The following is a 16,986-nucleotide window of genomic DNA, read 5'->3' on the forward strand; positions in this document are numbered from 1 at the left end:
CAGCGCCGAGAAGCTGCACTTCAGCGTGGACGCGGGGAGCGGGGACTTGGTGGTGAAGGACCGCATAGACCGCGAGCAAATATGTGGGGAGAGAAAAACGTGTGAGTTGCAGCTGGAAGCCGTGGTGGGAAACCCTTTAAATATCTTCCATCTCGTTGTGATGATTGAGGATATTAATGACAATGCTCCGCAATTCCGTAAAGACGAAATAACCTTAGAAATAAGCGAATCTGTCAGCCCTGGGATGGGAACGATTCTCGAGTCTGCCAAAGATCCGGATATTAATGTGAATTCACTAAGAACATACCAACTAAGTCCTAGTGAGTATTTTTCCTTGTTGGTGAAAGACAATCCGGATGGTGGCAAATATCCAGAGTTAGTATTGCAGAAGTTTCTGGACCGAGAAACTCAGGGCAGCCATCATTTAGTGCTGACAGCCTTAGACGGTGGGGACCCGCCTCGAAGCGGTACCACTCAGATTCAAGTCCTGGTGGTGGATGCCAACGATAACCCCCCGCTGTTCAGCCAGGACGTGTACAGAGTCAGCCTTCGGGAGGACGTACCTCCAGGCACCTCTGTCTTAAGGGTAAGGGCAAGTGACCAAGATGAGGGCATCAATGCAGAGTTCACCTACTCCTTCCTTGGTGCGGCTGACAAAGCCACGCACGTGTTCTCCCTGGACTCCAACACAGGAGACATTATAACTCGTCAGCCCTTGGATTTCGAAGAAGTAGAAAGGTATACCATAGACGTGGAAGTAAGGGACAAAGGATCGCTCTCCTCACAGTGTAAAGTAATCATAGAAGTCCTAGATGAAAACGACAACCGCCCAGAAATAATCATCACTTCTCTTTCCGATAAGATTTTGGAGGATTCCCCTCCTGGAATGGTGGTGGCCCTCTTCAAAATACGGGACCGAGATTCTGGGGAAAACGCAGAGGTTGCATGTAGTTTAAGCAACCATAACCCGTTTAAGATTCATTCTTCTTCCAATAATTACTACAAGTTGATGACAGATAGGACCCTGGACCGGGAACAAACCCCAGAGTACAATGTCACCATCACAGCTACCGACAGGGGCAAGCCGCCCCTCTCCTCCAGCGCAGTCATCACTCTGCAGGTCACTGACGTTAACGACAACGCACCGACTTTCCAACAATCCGCCTACCTCGTCCACATCCCAGAAAACAACCAGCCCGGTGCCTCCATAATCCAAGTCTCAGCGTGGGATCCAGACCTGGGGCCCAATGGCCAAGTGTCCTACTCCATCCTGGCCAGCGACCTGGAGCCAGGCGCGCTGTCGTCCTATGTGTCGGTGAGCGCGCACAGCGGGGTGGTGTTCGCCCAGCGCGCCTTCGACCACGAGCAGCTGCGCTCCTTCCAGCTCACTGTGCAGGCGCGAGACCAGGGCTCGCCCCCGCTGCGCGCCAACACCAGCCTGCGCGTGCTGGTGGGCGACCGCAACGACAACGCGCCGCGTGTGCTCTACCCCGCGCTGGAGCCCGACGGCTCGGCGCTCTTCGACATGGTGCCGCGCGCCGCCGAGCCCGGTTACCTGGTCACCAAGGTGGTGGCGGTGGACGCCGACTCTGGACACAATGCCTGGCTGTCTTACCACGTGCTGCAGGCCAGCGATCCCGGCCTCTTCAGCCTGGGGCTGCGTTCGGGCGAGGTGCGCTTGGCGCGTGCCTTGGGTGACAGGGATGCGACTCGCCATCGCCTGGTGGTGGCTGTGCGCGATAGTGGACAACCGCCCCTCTCTGCTACCGCCACGCTGCTGCTAGTCTTTGCTGACAGCCTACAAGAGGCGCTACCAGACTTCACTGATCCTCCTGACCCCTCTGACCCTCAGGCGGAGCTGCAGTTTTACTTGGTTAGTGCCCTGGCCTTGATCTCAGTGCTCTTCCTCCTGGCTGTGATCCTCGCCATTGCTCTGCGCTTGCGACACTCTTCCAGCTCTGCCACGGAAGGCTGCTTTGGCTCTGTTCTCAGCTCAAAGTCTGGACCGGTGATTCCTCCCAACTACTGTGAAGGAACATTACCCTACGCATATAATTTGTGTGTGCCTGGAAATCAAACTAATGCCGAATTTAATTTTATTTCATCCCTTGATGATTGTCAAGCCACACAGGATATTCTCAACAAAGATAGCCCTTCTGCACATTTGGCTAGCATTTTAACTCCTAGTGTTGAAGCAGACAAGACGACTTTTAACCAGGTAATTAATTAATGCTTGTTTATAGGCCAATATGCAACGTGTTCTACTATGGCACCATTACTTCAAGAGTTCAAGCAGTCCTTTGATTTAAAAAAAAAATTTTAGGGCTGGGAAGGTGGCTCAGTGGTAGAGAGCTTGCCTGGCATGCATGAGGCCCTGGGTTCGATTCCTCAGCATCACATAAGCAGGAAAAAAGCCGGAAGTGGCACTGTGGCTCAAGTGGTAGAGCGCTAGCCTTGAGCTGAAGAGCTGAGGGACAGTGCCCAGGCCCAAAGTTCAGGCCCCACCCCCCAAAAAATTCTAAGGTAAATATATCAAACTTATATGTTATACTCCTAAAACTTAAGTTTTGTTTCAGAGTGCTTGCCTTTCATGCAAGAAGCCTGGCATTCTTTTTTTTTGGGGGGGGGGTCCAGTCATGGGGCCTGAACTCTGGGCCTGGGCACTGTCCCTCAGCTCTTCAGCTCAAGGCTAGCGCTCTACCACTTGAGCCACAGTGCCACTTCCGGCTTTTTTTCTTTTTGCTTATGTGGTGCTGAAGAATCGAACACAGGACCTCAGGCATGCAAGGCAAGCGCTCTACCACTGAGCCACCTTCCCAGCCAAAAGCCCAGCATTCCATCCCAGAGCAACACACTCAGTTATTAATCAATCCTCTTGTTAAAGACATGATAAGGTAAAAAATTTGAAGGCTGAGGGTATGGCTCAGTGGTAGAGTTTGTGTTAGCATGTTTGAGATCCTGGGATCTCCAGGACCATATACACAAGGACATATAAACACATGAATATGAACTATCAGGAGAGACTTTCATTAAAATACTTTTTGGGATAGGATACAACATGCAATTATAGTTTTATCGTGATGTTTTAAATTACAATCCTAATGCCATTCAGATTTTATCAAACATTTCATTTTTATTTCTGGTAAGAATTATAGTCCTGCATGGTACCTGATAATTGATAATTATGTCGAGATCATGGTGTTCTCACATCCACGAATGCCAAACTCCCTTTACTCAGAAAAATTACTATCAACTTGCAAGTTTTCAGTTCCAATAATATTTTCTAACTTTTTATATAATTAAGCAAAATCTTTTAGCACTCATATCATAAGGATGTCTTGGTAAGCTTTCAAGATCATGTTAATTGCATTACTATTATTTGCGATTTTTAGCTTCACGAATATGTACGGTTCACGAAAAGGTAAGTTTAGTAATTTCCTCTGAAATCAGCGAGTCCATTTTTCTTAGTGGTTGCAACAATAAAACTGGACTCTAGGCGACGCTGTTCACCAATAAGGGAATTCAAGGCAGCGAGCTATTGCGTCCCTCTCCCCCAACCTCTACCACACAAAGCAGAATGAGATGGATACTCACACATCCGGATGCTGGGAAATAAAGCACTTTCCTTCGCTTCCCAGTATACTTTTGATGCGAACGACCTAGGATCTCGTGGACACAGACTGTTAAAACAAACGGGCTCGAGACAGCACTGAATATCCGCTCCGACCCTGCCATGGCGAATCTGCCACAGAGCTTGAACCGCAGAGGGCTGGTGTTCCTGTGCATTTTCCTGGGGACACTGCGGGAGTTTGGAGCCGGGCAGATCCGATACTCTGTGCGAGAAGAGACAGACAAAGGGTCTTTCGTGGGGAACATCTCCAAGGACCTGGGGCTGGAGCCCCAGGAGCTGGCGGAGCGCGGAGTCCGCATCGTCTCCAAAGGAAAGATGCAGCTCTTCTCTCTGAATCCGCGAGGCGGCAGCTTGGTCACGGCTGGTAGGATCGACCGGGAGGAGCTGTGTGAGAGGGTGTCCTCCTGCATTTTAAGCATAGAGATTCTTGTGGAGGACACCTTGAAGATTTACGGAGTGGAGGTGGAAATAATTGATATTAATGATAATGCCCCCAGCTTCCGGGAAGAGGAGGTAGAGATAAAAGTCAGTGAGCATGCAACTCCTGGATCGCGGTTTCCTCTTCCTAACGCTAGGGATCCAGATGTGGGGGTGAACTCGCTCCAGAGCTACCAGCTCAGCCCAAGTAGCTACTTTTCTTTGCACGTACGAGGCAGAACTGATGGGACCAAGAGTCCGGAGCTTGTGCTGGAGGGAGGCCTGGATCGGGAGAAAGAGGCGTCTCACCACCTCCTCCTCACAGCCTTGGATGGAGGAGAGCCCATTCTCAAGGGCGCAGTTCCAGTTCGGGTTGTAGTCCTCGATGTAAATGATCATGTACCCAAGTTTACGAAGTCTGTGTATCAAGTGAGTGTTCCGGAAAACCTCAGCTCTGGGGCTCGCGTGCTGGTGGTAAATGCAACAGATCCAGATGAAGGGACCAACGGAGAAGTGATGTATTCATTCGGGGATATGGAAAGCAAAGCTTCTGAAACTTTCCAGCTGAATTCTAAAACTGGAGAAGTTCTACTAGGAAGGCCTCTGGATTTTGAAAAATATAGGTTCTATGAGATGGAAGTCCAAGGCCAAGATGGTGGAGGTTTGCTGACCACTGCTAAGATGTTGATTACAGTCATGGATGTGAATGACAATGCTCCAGAAATAACTATCACCTCTTCTATTACTTCAGTGCTAGAAAATTCACCTTCTGGTACCGTGATTGCTCTTCTAAACGTGCAAGATCAAGATTCTGGAGAAAATGGCCAGGTGTTCTGTTTCATTCCTAACAATCTCCCTTTTAAATTAGAAAAGACTTATGGAAATTACTACAAGTTGATAACAAACAACGAGCTGGACCGAGAACAGATTGAGAGCTACAATATAACACTGACTGCCAAAGATCAAGGAAGTCCACCCTTGTCTACAGAAGCTCACCTCTTGCTGAATGTGGCAGATGACAATGACAACCCTCCCGTTTTCACGCACTCCTCTTACTCTGCTTACATTCCTGAAAACAACCCCAGAGGAGCCTCCATCTTCTCGGTGACTGCCCTGGACCTGGATAGCAAAGAGAATGCCCAAGTCACCTACTCTCTGGCAGAGGACATGATCCAGGGGATACCTCTGTCATCCTATATATCTATCAATTCAGACACAGGAGTGCTGTATGCTCTGCAATCCTTTGACTATGAGCAGTTCCAAAACCTACAGCTGGGAGTGACCGCACGTGACAGTGGGGACCCACCATTGAGCAGCAATGTCTCACTGACTCTGTTTGTGATGGACCAGAATGACAACACCCCAGAGATCTTATACCCCACCCTCCCCACAGATGGCTCCACAGGTGTAGAGCTGGCACCGCGCTCTGCAGAACTTGGTTATCTGGTGACCAAGGTGGTAGCAGTGGACAGAGACTCGGGACAGAATGCGTGGCTCTCTTACCGCCTGCTCAAAGCCAGTGAGCCAGGGCTGTTTTCTGTGGGGCTGCACACAGGAGAGGTGCGCACTGCTCGGACACTTGTGGAAAAAGATAGCCTCAAGCAGAGCCTTGTGGTGGCTGTGCAGGACCATGGCCAGCCCCCCCTGTCAGCCACTGTCACGCTCACTGTGGCTGTGGCTGACAGCATCCCAGATGTCCTGGCTGACTTGGGCAGCATGGAGGTTCCCACCAGCCATGATGAGTCAGGCCTCACACTCTACCTAGTTGTGGCCATCACCACAGTCTCCTGTGTCTTCCTCATCTTTGTCATGGTGCTCCTGGTGCTCAGACTTCGACGCTGGCATACATCACGCCTGCTCCAGAACGCGAGTGGGTTACAAGGTGTGCAGGCTTCACACTTTGTGGGTGTGGATGGGGTGCGTGCTTTCCTGCAGACCTATTCTCACGAGGTTTGCCTTACCTCAGACTCTCGGAAAAGCCAATTAATCTTCCCACAACCCAACTATGCTGACACACTCATCAGCCAGGAGAGCTGTGAGAAAAGTGAGCCTCTCTTGATAGCTGAAGATCCAGGTACCATTTTAGGTAAATGCGACCCAACCAATAATCAGGTGAGATATAGTTCTCTGCATCCCAGTTGTTGATGTCTTGGTACTGAGTTGTTTATGAAAACTGAGTTTGGGGAGGGGATAGTTAGTTCATATGTAATTAGAGCAATTTGTAATTAGAACAAGGTATATGAGTTTGTATACTTTACCTTTCATCAGATTATCATCATTTTCAGAAAGACCTTGTGGAGGTTGTTTTTTTTAAAGTCTTGGCACATTTCTTTTCATTTCAAAGGGTCAACTTAACTTATTTGGCTTGCTTTGTAGTGAGTTGAATTTTAGTTGTTTTTTTTTTTGGAGGGGGTGTTCGTTTTTGGTCAGTCATGGGGCTTGAATTCAGGGAGGGCACTGTCCCCAAGCTCTTTTGCTCAAAGCTAGCACTCTATCACTTTGAACCATAGCTCCACTTCCAGTTTTTCTGATGGGTAATTGGAGATAAGAGTTTCATGGGCTCTCCTGACTGGACTGGCTTTGAACCTTGATTCTCAGATCTTAACACAGCGTAGTAGCTTACTATCAAAGCAAACTAGTCATGATTGAAGTTAATGACCCATAAATATTTTTATTTATTTCAATTTCAGTTATTAAAACTGACTTATTGTTATAGTATACAATTATTTACTATGATTTCTAATGCTCAATTTTAACTATGTTTATTTGATAGCATATGCTCTAGCTCTTCCTCGTTATCTAGCAATACCCAGATATACTTAATGCATGAAAAGTTTTTGTTACTGAACACATGATAATTATTTTACTTTTTGATGGCCAATGATATACTCAGATCTTGTTAACTATTTCAACTTTGTTTTATTTCATCAACCTACAATCCTATTGACTGGGTTTTAATTATGAGCATTTCTTGGGAGAATTTCTTTTTCTACATTCCAGATAACTTTTCTGTTACTACAGTGAAGTCATTAAGTTATCTGAAGAAATAATTGAATAACAGAATGTATTTCCTTCTATTCTTTTAGTTAGTGTCTGTACAGAAGGCTTTGTAAAATAGTACCTTCACATATAAAAATATTTTTGATATGGTACAGCTCAAGAATTATTTTTAGATCTGCTATGATGCTTACACTTTTCTGATTTATTCACATAGTTTGGAAGTATAAGAGATAAGATAAGTATTTAGATTTCATAAGAAACTACCTTATACTGCTGGTAAAGTATGTGTTTAGCATGCACAAGGCCTTGGTTGCAATCCTATCATCCTCCCAAAAATGATTTATTTAGTTAGTACCCACATATTTTGTTCATTTTCATTCTATCTTGGAATACAAAATTCTTCTTTTCTTATATAAGCTCATTCTGTATTACATATAAATAGGCAAAATTATTATATTCATTAACTTGTTACTGAAGCCCAGATAGTCATCTAATAATATGCTTGTTATCTGAGCAAGGACTATGAATGATATGTGTGGAAATGTGGAAGAGTCTTATCTAGTGTATCTGATCACAAGTAATTTATGTAATTAGTTCAACTCAGTTATTTCATTACATCTAGATATTTTGCTCATCTACTTGCATGTTCATATTCTCTTTCAAGTTTCTCACTTAGGATTGCTATTAGTATAATCAATTGTAAATTAAGGATGTAGTGTTTTGCAAAAATAAACTATGGGAGAGAAAAAAATCTCTGACAAAGCCTAAACTTGTCTTGAAGTCAAGAAAAATACTGGAGTACTTTGAGCATCTAGGGGTAGTTTTTATGTCATAGAATTCCAAACTCTGAAAAGTAGCTTAAAGCCTTGTACTTGAACTGCAATTAGATTATCAAAAAGGATCTGGATTGTTTGGGGATATGAAGTTGTCCCTTATGTTTAAGCACAAGTTAAACAAGTTGGGTGCTAGTAACCAAGAACTCTGAGAACAAAAAAGAAAAGTTGAGCTGGGTGCCACTAACTATGCCTGTAATCCTAAGTACTCAGGAGGCTGAGATCTGAGGATAGCATTTCAAAGCCAGCCTGGGCAGGAATGTCCATGAGACTGTTATCTCCACTTCACCACCAGAAAACCCAAAGTGGTGCTGTGGCTCAAGCAGTAGAGTGCTTGCCTTGAACTGAAGGGCTGAGGGATAGTGCCCAGGCCCAGAGTTCAAGCCCCACAACTGACAAATAAGAAAAGGTTGCCTTTAAAATATTTGAATATTTATTTTTTATTTTGAGATAATGCTAAAATTCTGCTGGGGCATTTACATTACGTATCAGAACATTCTTATAGTGACCTACTAGGTTAAACCTTTATATTCTATAGTAAATGTAAATAATTCATCCTTTTCATAAATCTCTCATTCGTGGGAAGTATTTTATGGCATTCGCCATCTTTATTCTGAATATGCTCTATAAAGCTCCAATCATCTGAAGGAGGAAAATTATCTGCATATCAAATACTGGGTGCATTTCTTGGTTGTCAAGAACTTCCCATAGCACGTGGTGGGACTGTTTTTCCACATGATCTTTTTCTGGAGAGAAAGAAGACTTTCCTTGGTTCTTCTAACAGGTGCACTTCCTCTGATTAGAAAAAGATAAAAATTTTAACCTCTAATTACTAGGTTAATGGCTCTACTATTGCATCACATCTCTAAGGAACCTTCAGTAGTATATACTGGAGACTAGATGAATCCAAAACTCATAAACTGCCCAGTTCCCAAACAATCCAATAAGTGTGGGAATGCTGAAGCCCGCTGGGTTTCCAAGGTTTCTGGCTGCAATTTTCTAAATCGACTCCAGGCGCCGCTGTTGGCCAATTTGCTGCAAGAGCTGGATCCCAGGATCCACCAGGATGAAAGTCTGCGCAGCCACAGAAGCAAAGCTGAGGGTGATTTGGAGTTGGGTTTTCTTTTTGGCAAATCTCATTACGATCAGAATTCTCGGTAACTGGAAGCACCGAATTTTCTATGTAGAGAGAGCAATTTGTGAAGCATCAGAGGCTGCCGCGGCGCTTGGGAAGGATGGAATATAGGGCGAAACAAAGGAGCAGAACCCCGTGGCGGCAAGTACTCTTTCCCTTTCTGCTGCCTTTGTTCTGTACGGGGCTCTCCGAGCAGATCCGCTATTCGATTCCGGAAGAAATGGCTAGGGGTTCAGTGGTAGGGAACCTAGCGAAGGATCTGGGGCTGCATGTTCGGGACTTACTGACTCGTAACCTTCGAACTAGTGCGGAGAAACAATACTTTACTGTGAACACTGAGAACGGAAATATTCTCGTGAGTGACAGAATAGACCGAGAGCTACTCTGCCCACAAATCCCCCTGTGTGTGGTGCCCTTAGAGATTGTAGCAGACAATCCTCTGAATGTTTTTCATGTAAATGTGGAGATAAAAGATATAAATGATAATCCACCTCATTTCACCCAAAATAGCATTATTTTACAAATCAATGAATTTGCAACTCCAGGCACTCATTTTGGCCTGGAATCTGCTATAGATGCAGATGTAGGACCTCACTCTCTCCAGAGTTACCAGCTCAGCGTTAATGAGCATTTCTCTGTGATGGTGAAGGACAAGGCTGAAGGCAAGAGTGCCCCAGAATTAGTGTTGGAGAAGCCCCTGGACAGGGAACAACAGAGCTCCCATCTCCTGATCCTCACCGCAGCAGATGGGGGAGACCCCGTTCTGACTGGCACCACTCAAATTCAAATTAAGGTCACTGATGCCAATGATAACCCCCCTGTCTTCAGCCAACATGTGTACAAAGCCAGTCTCAGGGAGAACATGCCACCAGGCACCTCGGTGCTAAAGGTGACAGCCACTGACAAGGACGAGGGCATCAATGCAGAGATCACCTACTCCTTTAAATCATTAGGAGATGATATTGGAAATAAGTTTATGCTAGATCATCGAAATGGGGAAATTAAATCTAAAGGCCCTGTAGACTTTGAAACCAGGAGCAGTTATACCATGAGCATAGAAGCTAAAGATGGTGGCGGCATGGCCACTGAATGTGAAATTATACTAGAAATTCTGGATGAGAACGACAATGCCCCAGACGTTGTTTTTACTTCCGTGTCCAGTTCCATAGCAGAGGACACTAAACCTGGAAGCGTGGTTGCACTGTTCAAAAGCCATGATAAAGACTCAGAAGACAATGGGGAGGTCATTTGTCTCATAAAAGAAAAAGTTCCTTTTAGGATTGAACCATCCGCTAGTAATTACTATAAGCTTGTAACAGATGGGATTCTGGATCGAGAGCAGACTCCAGAGTACAATGTCACCATCATAGCCACTGACAAAGGCAAGCCACCGCTCTCCTCCAGCACAACTATCACCCTACACATCCGAGATGTCAACGACAACGCTCCCGTTTTCAACCAGGCTTCTTACTTGGTCCACGTGGCTGAGAACAACCCTCCCGGAGCCTCCATCGCCCAAGTCAGCGCCTCCGACCCAGACCTGGGGCCCAACGGCCAAGTGTCCTACTCCATCCTGGCCAGCGACCTGGAGCCAGGCGCACTGTCGCTGTCGTCCTACGTGTCGGTGAGCGCGCACAGCGGGGTGGTGTTCGCCCAGCGCGCCTTCGACCACGAGCAGCTGCGCTCCTTCCAGCTCACTGTGCAGGCGCGCGACCAGGGCTCGCCCCCGCTGCGCGCCAACGCCAGCCTGCGCGTGCTGGTGGGCGACCGCAACGACAACGCGCCGCGCGTGCTCTACCCCGCGCTGGAGCCCGATGGCTCTGCGCTCTTCGACATGGTGCCGCGCGCCGCCGAGCCCGGCTACCTGGTCACCAAGGTGGTGGCGGTGGACGCCGACTCTGGACACAATGCCTGGCTTTCCTACCACGTGCTGCAGGCCAGCGATCCCGGCCTCTTCAGCCTGGGGCTGCGCACGGGCGAGGTCCGCACCGCTCGCGTCCTGGGTGACAGGGATGCGGCTCGCCAGCGCCTGGTGGTGGCTGTGCGCGATGGTGGACAGCCGCCTCTCTCTGCTACCGCCACGCTGCTGCTAGTATTTGCTGATAGTCTTCAGGAGGCTCTGCCAGACCTCAGGGACCATCACACATCTTCTGACCCTCAAGAAGAGCTGCAGTTTTATCTGGTGGTGGCCTTGGCACTGATTTCCGTGCTCTTCCTCGTGGCCTTGATTCTTGCCATCGCCCTTCGCCTGCGGCACTCCACCAATCGGGCTTCCTGGGTCTGCTTTCAGTCTGGTCTCTGTTCTAAGTCTAGACCAGGGATTTCTCTCAACTACAATGAAGGGACACTACCTTATTCCTACAATCTGTACGTTGCCTCTGAGTCTCAAAATGGCAAGTTTAATTGTCTCACCATGACGCCAGAAATGGTCCCACCACAAGATCTTTCTAAGGAAGCTTCTTTGACAGCGTCACTGAGTAACAAAATGAACCCAAACGTTGTTGCTTCTACTCACGTGAGTTTCATTCTCTTTAATTTGAAAATGGTATGTTGGCAAGAAAATCTTTAGGTAGAGCATATCTACTAGTGCTTCATGGTTGTTTGCTCACTTTTAATATTTTCCTGACTTTTCTCTGTGGGTCAGTAACTCTATTAGCCTTCAAATATTTTGAAATACTTTATCCACACATACAAAACACAACAAAACAAATTATTCTGATAAGCATTATGATCCTCTTGCCATTCAAAAATTTTAGTTGAACTAACATTTCTATTAGTGTTTCTGGGAGAGTAATATCTTGAGTATACAAAGATTTTTCCATATTAATTATAAATAGGAAATGCATATAAAAAGGAATTAAAAATGACATGACCAAGGCATGGTGGCTCACATCTGTAGTCCTAGCTAGCCCTCAGGAGTTTGAGGTAGGGAGGGTAGCAATGTTGTGGCAAGCTTGGGCTGTTGAACTTCTGACTCAAAAAATGGCATGGTAATAAGTTGATAATATTTGGGTTTATCAGGGATTCTTTGAAACTCAGTCATCTTTATGTGTAATCTTTTTGCATATCCACCTATTGTTTCCTCTCAATATTAAAAATATTTTTAATTCTATGGCTACCAGGGCTAAAGTGTAGCTCAGTTGTAGAGTGCATGCTTTGCACTGGAGAGTTCAGTCATCATCACTTTCCACCAAGAAGTGCTTCTTTCCAGAATGTGAGCAGTCACACTAATGAAAAGTATTAGATTCTTCCCTGTATTTTGATGTGATTTCAAAACTATTCCCAGCAATCTTCAGTCATTAGAATTAGCCAGGAGAAGATGTTTGCCATGTTCTTTAGATTTCAAATTCTCTTTTGCCAAACACCAAATATTCTTTAAAATATAATACATTAGCTGAAATGTAGAGCACTACCATTTCTTCCAGTTAACCGAAGTTGGAATGCTTCCATTTATTCAAAGAGTGCTGATATGTCTTCAGTTCTTTCCAGACATGATTCCAAAGTGTGTATAATCATATTTCTTATATTTTGGTTTTGATACTACCATGGAAACCTGATTCTCCTGTGTCAAATATCTATTTGTTAAAGTAGTTCTATTTAGGCAAATTCATAAATCTTTAAAAAAAATTTCCCCAAATCTTAGCTGAATTCAAATGGCTAAATTATTACATAATTTCTCAATGAAAGAAACCTCCTAAGGAGTCCTCCATAACAGGTGTGTTGGGATGGGGAGGGATCTCAAAGCAGGTTCACTACAGTTACAAAGTTAAACTTACTGCTTATAGAAGCTTAAAATTTGGTTAAGAGGTCATTGGAAAAAGTCGTAATGCATGGACAACTAGAGAAAACAATTTCAAGGAGGTGGGTTTGTATGAAAAAAAATTAAAAGAATTCAACTTTCTACTATAACAAAAACGGCTGGATTCGTCGGCTCTGTTTCTCTGTTTGGAGAACGGTAGGTGGAGCTATTTAAGGTATAAAGACCAAAAATCTTCCCCGGGAGTTGAAGATTGTGTAGTAATTGGTTAGGACTCTGAGCGCCGCTGTTCACCAATCAGGGAGAAAAAGGCAAAGGGAACCCGCTAGCCTCGCACGCGCCTAAAAGCACATCTCCGAGAGAAAACAGAACAGAGAGCAGCTAGCCTCCTACAACTGTCCGATTCCGGCGGCCGAAGAGCTGAGCCTGGTTTCAACAATCAAGGGCAAAATTGGAAAGTCGTCATCGTCATCATCGTCATCAACATCGAAAAAAAAATGACAACGGTTCCCTTGCAACTGCAGCGCGACTGCTCACGGCTGATCCTGCTGGGAGTCCTCCTTGGGGTCCTGCGGGAAGCTGGAGGCACCCAGCTTCGCTATTCAGTTCCGGAGGAGCTAGAGAAAGGCTCTCGGGTGGGGAACATCTCCCAGGACCTGGGGCTGGATCCCCGGGAGCTGGCGCAGCGGGGAGTCCGCATCGTCTCCAGAGGTAAGGCTCAACTTTTCGCTCTGAACTCGCGAAGCGGCAGCTTGATCACCGCGGGCCGGATCGACCGGGAGGAGCTCTGCCTGGGGGCGGTCAAGTGTCAATTAAACCTAGAGATTCTGATGGAGGATAAAGCGAAAATATACGGGGTGGAAGTGGAAGTGAGGGACATTAACGACAATGCCCCCTACTTCCGTGAAAATGAATTAGAAATAAAAGTGAGTGAAAACGCAGCCACCGGGATGCGCTTCCCCCTTCCCCACGCTTGGGATCCAGACATCGGGAAGAACTCTCTCCAGAGCTACGAGCTAAGCCCGAATACTCACTTCTCCCTGGAGGTGCAAAACGGAGCGGATGGGAACAAGTACCCGGAATTGGTGCTGGAGAGCACGCTGGACCGCGAAGAAAAGGCCGCTCACCATCTGGTCCTCACGGCTTCGGACGGAGGTGACCCGGTCCGCACTGGCACCGCGCGCATCCGCGTGACAGTCCTCGATGCCAACGACAACGCGCCCGCGTTCGCTAGATCTGAGTACCGCGCGAGTGTGCCCGAGAACGTTGCGCTGGGCACTCAGCTGCTTCGGGTGAACGCCACCGACCCGGACGAGGGAGCCAATGCGGAAGTGATGTACTCCTTCCGGTACGTGGACGACAAGGCGGCCCGGGTTTTCAAGCTAGACAGTCAGTTAGGGACCCTATCAACAATCGGGGAGCTGGATCACGAGGAATCGCGGCTCTACGAAATGGAAGTGCAAGCAACGGACAACGCGGGGTATTCTGCCCGGGCCAAAGTCCTGATCACAGTTCTGGACGTGAATGACAACGCCCCCGAAATAACCATCACCTCTCTCACCAGCTCCCTTCCCGAAAACTCGCCCGCGGGGACCTTAGTGGCTCTTTTAAATGTAAATGACCAAGATTCTGGAGAAAATGGACAAGTGCTCTGTTCGATTCAAGGGAATCTGCCCTTTAAATTAGAGAAATCTTACGGAAGTTACTACCGTTTAGTCACAGACACAGTCTTAGACCGCGAACAGGTTCCTAGCTACAACATCACGGTGACGGCCTCCGACCGAGGAACTCCGCCTCTGGCAACCCAAACTCTTATTTCACTGAACGTGGCAGACACCAACGATAATTCGCCTGTCTTCCCTCAGGCCTCCTATTCAGCGTACATCCCAGAGAACAATCCTAGAGGCGCCTCCATCATCTCGGTGAGGGCTCATGACCCCGACAGTGACAAGAATGCCCAAATCACTTACTCCCTGGCTGACGACGCCCTCCAGCACGTCCCCGTATCCTCCTACGTCTCCATCAACTCTGACACCGGGGTCCTGTACGCCTTGCAATCCTTTGACTATGAGCAGTTCCGAGACCTGCAGTTGCAGGTGATAGCGCGCGACAGCGGGGACCCGCCGCTCAGCAGCAACGTGTCTTTGATGCTGTTCGTGGTGGACCAGAACGACAACGCCCCCGAAATCCTGTATCCCACCCTCCCCACCGACGGTTCCACCGGCGTGGAGCTGGCGCCCCGCTCTGCAGAGCCCGGATACCTGGTGACCAAAGTGGTGGCGGTAGACAAGGACTCAGGACAGAATGCCTGGCTGTCCTACCGCCTGCTCAAGGCCAGCGAGCCCGGGCTCTTCACGGTGGGGCTGCACACCGGCGAAGTGAGCACGGCGCGGGCCCTGCTGGACAGAGATGTGCTCAAGCAGAGCCTGGTGGTGGCTGTGCAGGACCACGGCCAGCCCCCTCTCTCAGCCACTGTCACACTCACCGTGGCCGTAGCCGATAGCATTCCCGACGTCCTGGCCGATCTGAGCAGTCTAGAATCTCCTGCCAACCCTGAAACCTCGAACCTAACGCTCTACCTGGTGGTGGCAGTGGCCACGGTCTCCTGCGTCTTCCTGGCCTTTGTCATCGTGCTGCTGGCGCTCCGCCTGCGCCGCTGGCACTCCCTGCGCGCGCACCAGGCTGCGGGGAAGGGATTGGCTGGCGTGCCCGCCTCTCAGTTTGTGGGCGTGGACGGCGTGCGCGCCTTCCTGCAGACCTACTCGCACGAGGTCTCGCTCACCGCTGACTCCAGAAAGAGTCACCTGATCTTTCCACAGCCCAACTATGCAGACACTCTCATCAGCCAGGAGAGCTGTGAGAAAAGCGAGCCGCTTTTGCTGTCAGGGGATTCGGTGTTTTCTAAAGATAATCATGCTTTAATTCAGGTGAGTCCTTATCAAATGTTCTCCGCTGAGCTTGCACCAAAATATCCCTTAGTCTAGATAATTCCTGTATATTTGGGATTAATAAAACATGCCAATATACGTGGCAGACACCATCAACAACACAGTAACCATTTTTCATGCCTTGCTTACTACGTACACAAAATCTTATCCCATATTACTAAATAATATACAATTTGTATTCTATTATTTGCTGTAATTTCTTGCTATAATTTTCTGATTTAGTTTATCAACTCTGTCTACTTTTTTTTTCTCCTGTTGGCCATGCAGCACTTTGTGTCAGGCATCTGATTATCTGATCCCCATTTGTTTATTATTATTCTAGAGTTGGCAATATAGCACACTGGTAGATAGTTTGTTTAGCAAATGCAAGAGAAGAACAAAAATTTCTCTAGGGGGGAGCAATCTAAGTAAATAGAAAGTATAAATGAAAATTTTAGTCAACTTCTATAAATAAAAGTGGCTTTTTCCCCCTGGGGTATCAATCCTAAGAAAGCCCTCCACTGCTGAGCTACATCCTTGGCACCAATGGAGTAGTTTTTCACTACACTTGAGATTGCTGGCAAATTTCATAAAGTGCGTCTAGTTTATTTTAAAGGACGTTTATTCTTTCTGGTCATTGGGATACATGCATTTATAGTATCTCAGAATCCTAAGTCATTTCAGGTTTCTAAATCATTCAACTTCCAAAAATTCACAATTTTTTATAACATGAAAAACTGTGAAAAACTGTTTTGTCCTTACTATACATTTTATTTATTTATTTATTTTTGGGTCCGGTCGTGGGGCCTGAACTCTGGGCCTGGGCGCTGTCCCTGCGCTCTTCAGCTCAAGGCTAGCGCTCTACCACTTGAGCCACAGCATCACTTCTGGCTTTTTTCTTTTTGCTTCTGTGGTGCTGAGGAATCGAACCCATGGCCTCAGGCATGCAAGGCAAGTGCTCTACCACTGAGCCACCTTCCCAGCCCCAACTATACATTTAATAATACAGTATATGTGTGTTAGATATAACAAATAATATAATAAACTTAGATGTTTACTTTGCTCATTCTCCCTGCACTGATATTAATGACTTCATGAAATAATCTGAACTCACAAATGTGACAAAATGAATTATTGTTTATCTTTTCATCATTGAGAATTTCTTCGAAGAAATAACGTAAGGGCTGGGGAGGTGGCTCAGTGGTAGAGTACTTGCCTTGCATGCAAGAGGCCCTGGGTTCGATTCCTTAGCACCACATAAACAGAAAAAGCCAGAAATAGTGCTG

General features: G+C 46.9%; 1 protein-coding gene across 19 annotated transcripts in view; it reads left to right on the top strand.

The window, feature by feature from the left end:
- The window catches only part of LOC138837441 (protocadherin gamma-C4), a 219,059-nt gene that overhangs the window by 115,400 nt on the left and 86,673 nt on the right, over positions 1-16,986 (top strand). Inside the window, exon 1 of one of the 19 annotated variants that reach the window (XM_070036234.1) lies at positions 3,355-6,160. The exons of 16 other annotated variants lie outside the window; for them this stretch is intronic. In XM_070036234.1, the coding sequence (XP_069892335.1) occupies positions 3,734-6,160 (2,427 nt within the window). In that variant the 5' untranslated portion in view covers positions 3,355-3,733. Of the gene's footprint in view, positions 1-3,354; positions 6,161-8,948; positions 11,532-12,962; positions 15,701-16,986 lie in introns of those variants that run through there. 2 more of the 19 variants (XM_070036246.1, XM_070036232.1) reach the window with 2 other exon arrangements.

The sequence above is a fragment of the Dipodomys merriami genome, unplaced genomic scaffold (genome assembly GCF_024711535.1).
Source record: "Dipodomys merriami isolate MVZ:Mamm:240054 unplaced genomic scaffold, mDipMer1.0.p SCAF_27, whole genome shotgun sequence".
NCBI classification, from domain to species: domain Eukaryota; kingdom Metazoa; phylum Chordata; class Mammalia; order Rodentia; family Heteromyidae; genus Dipodomys; species Dipodomys merriami.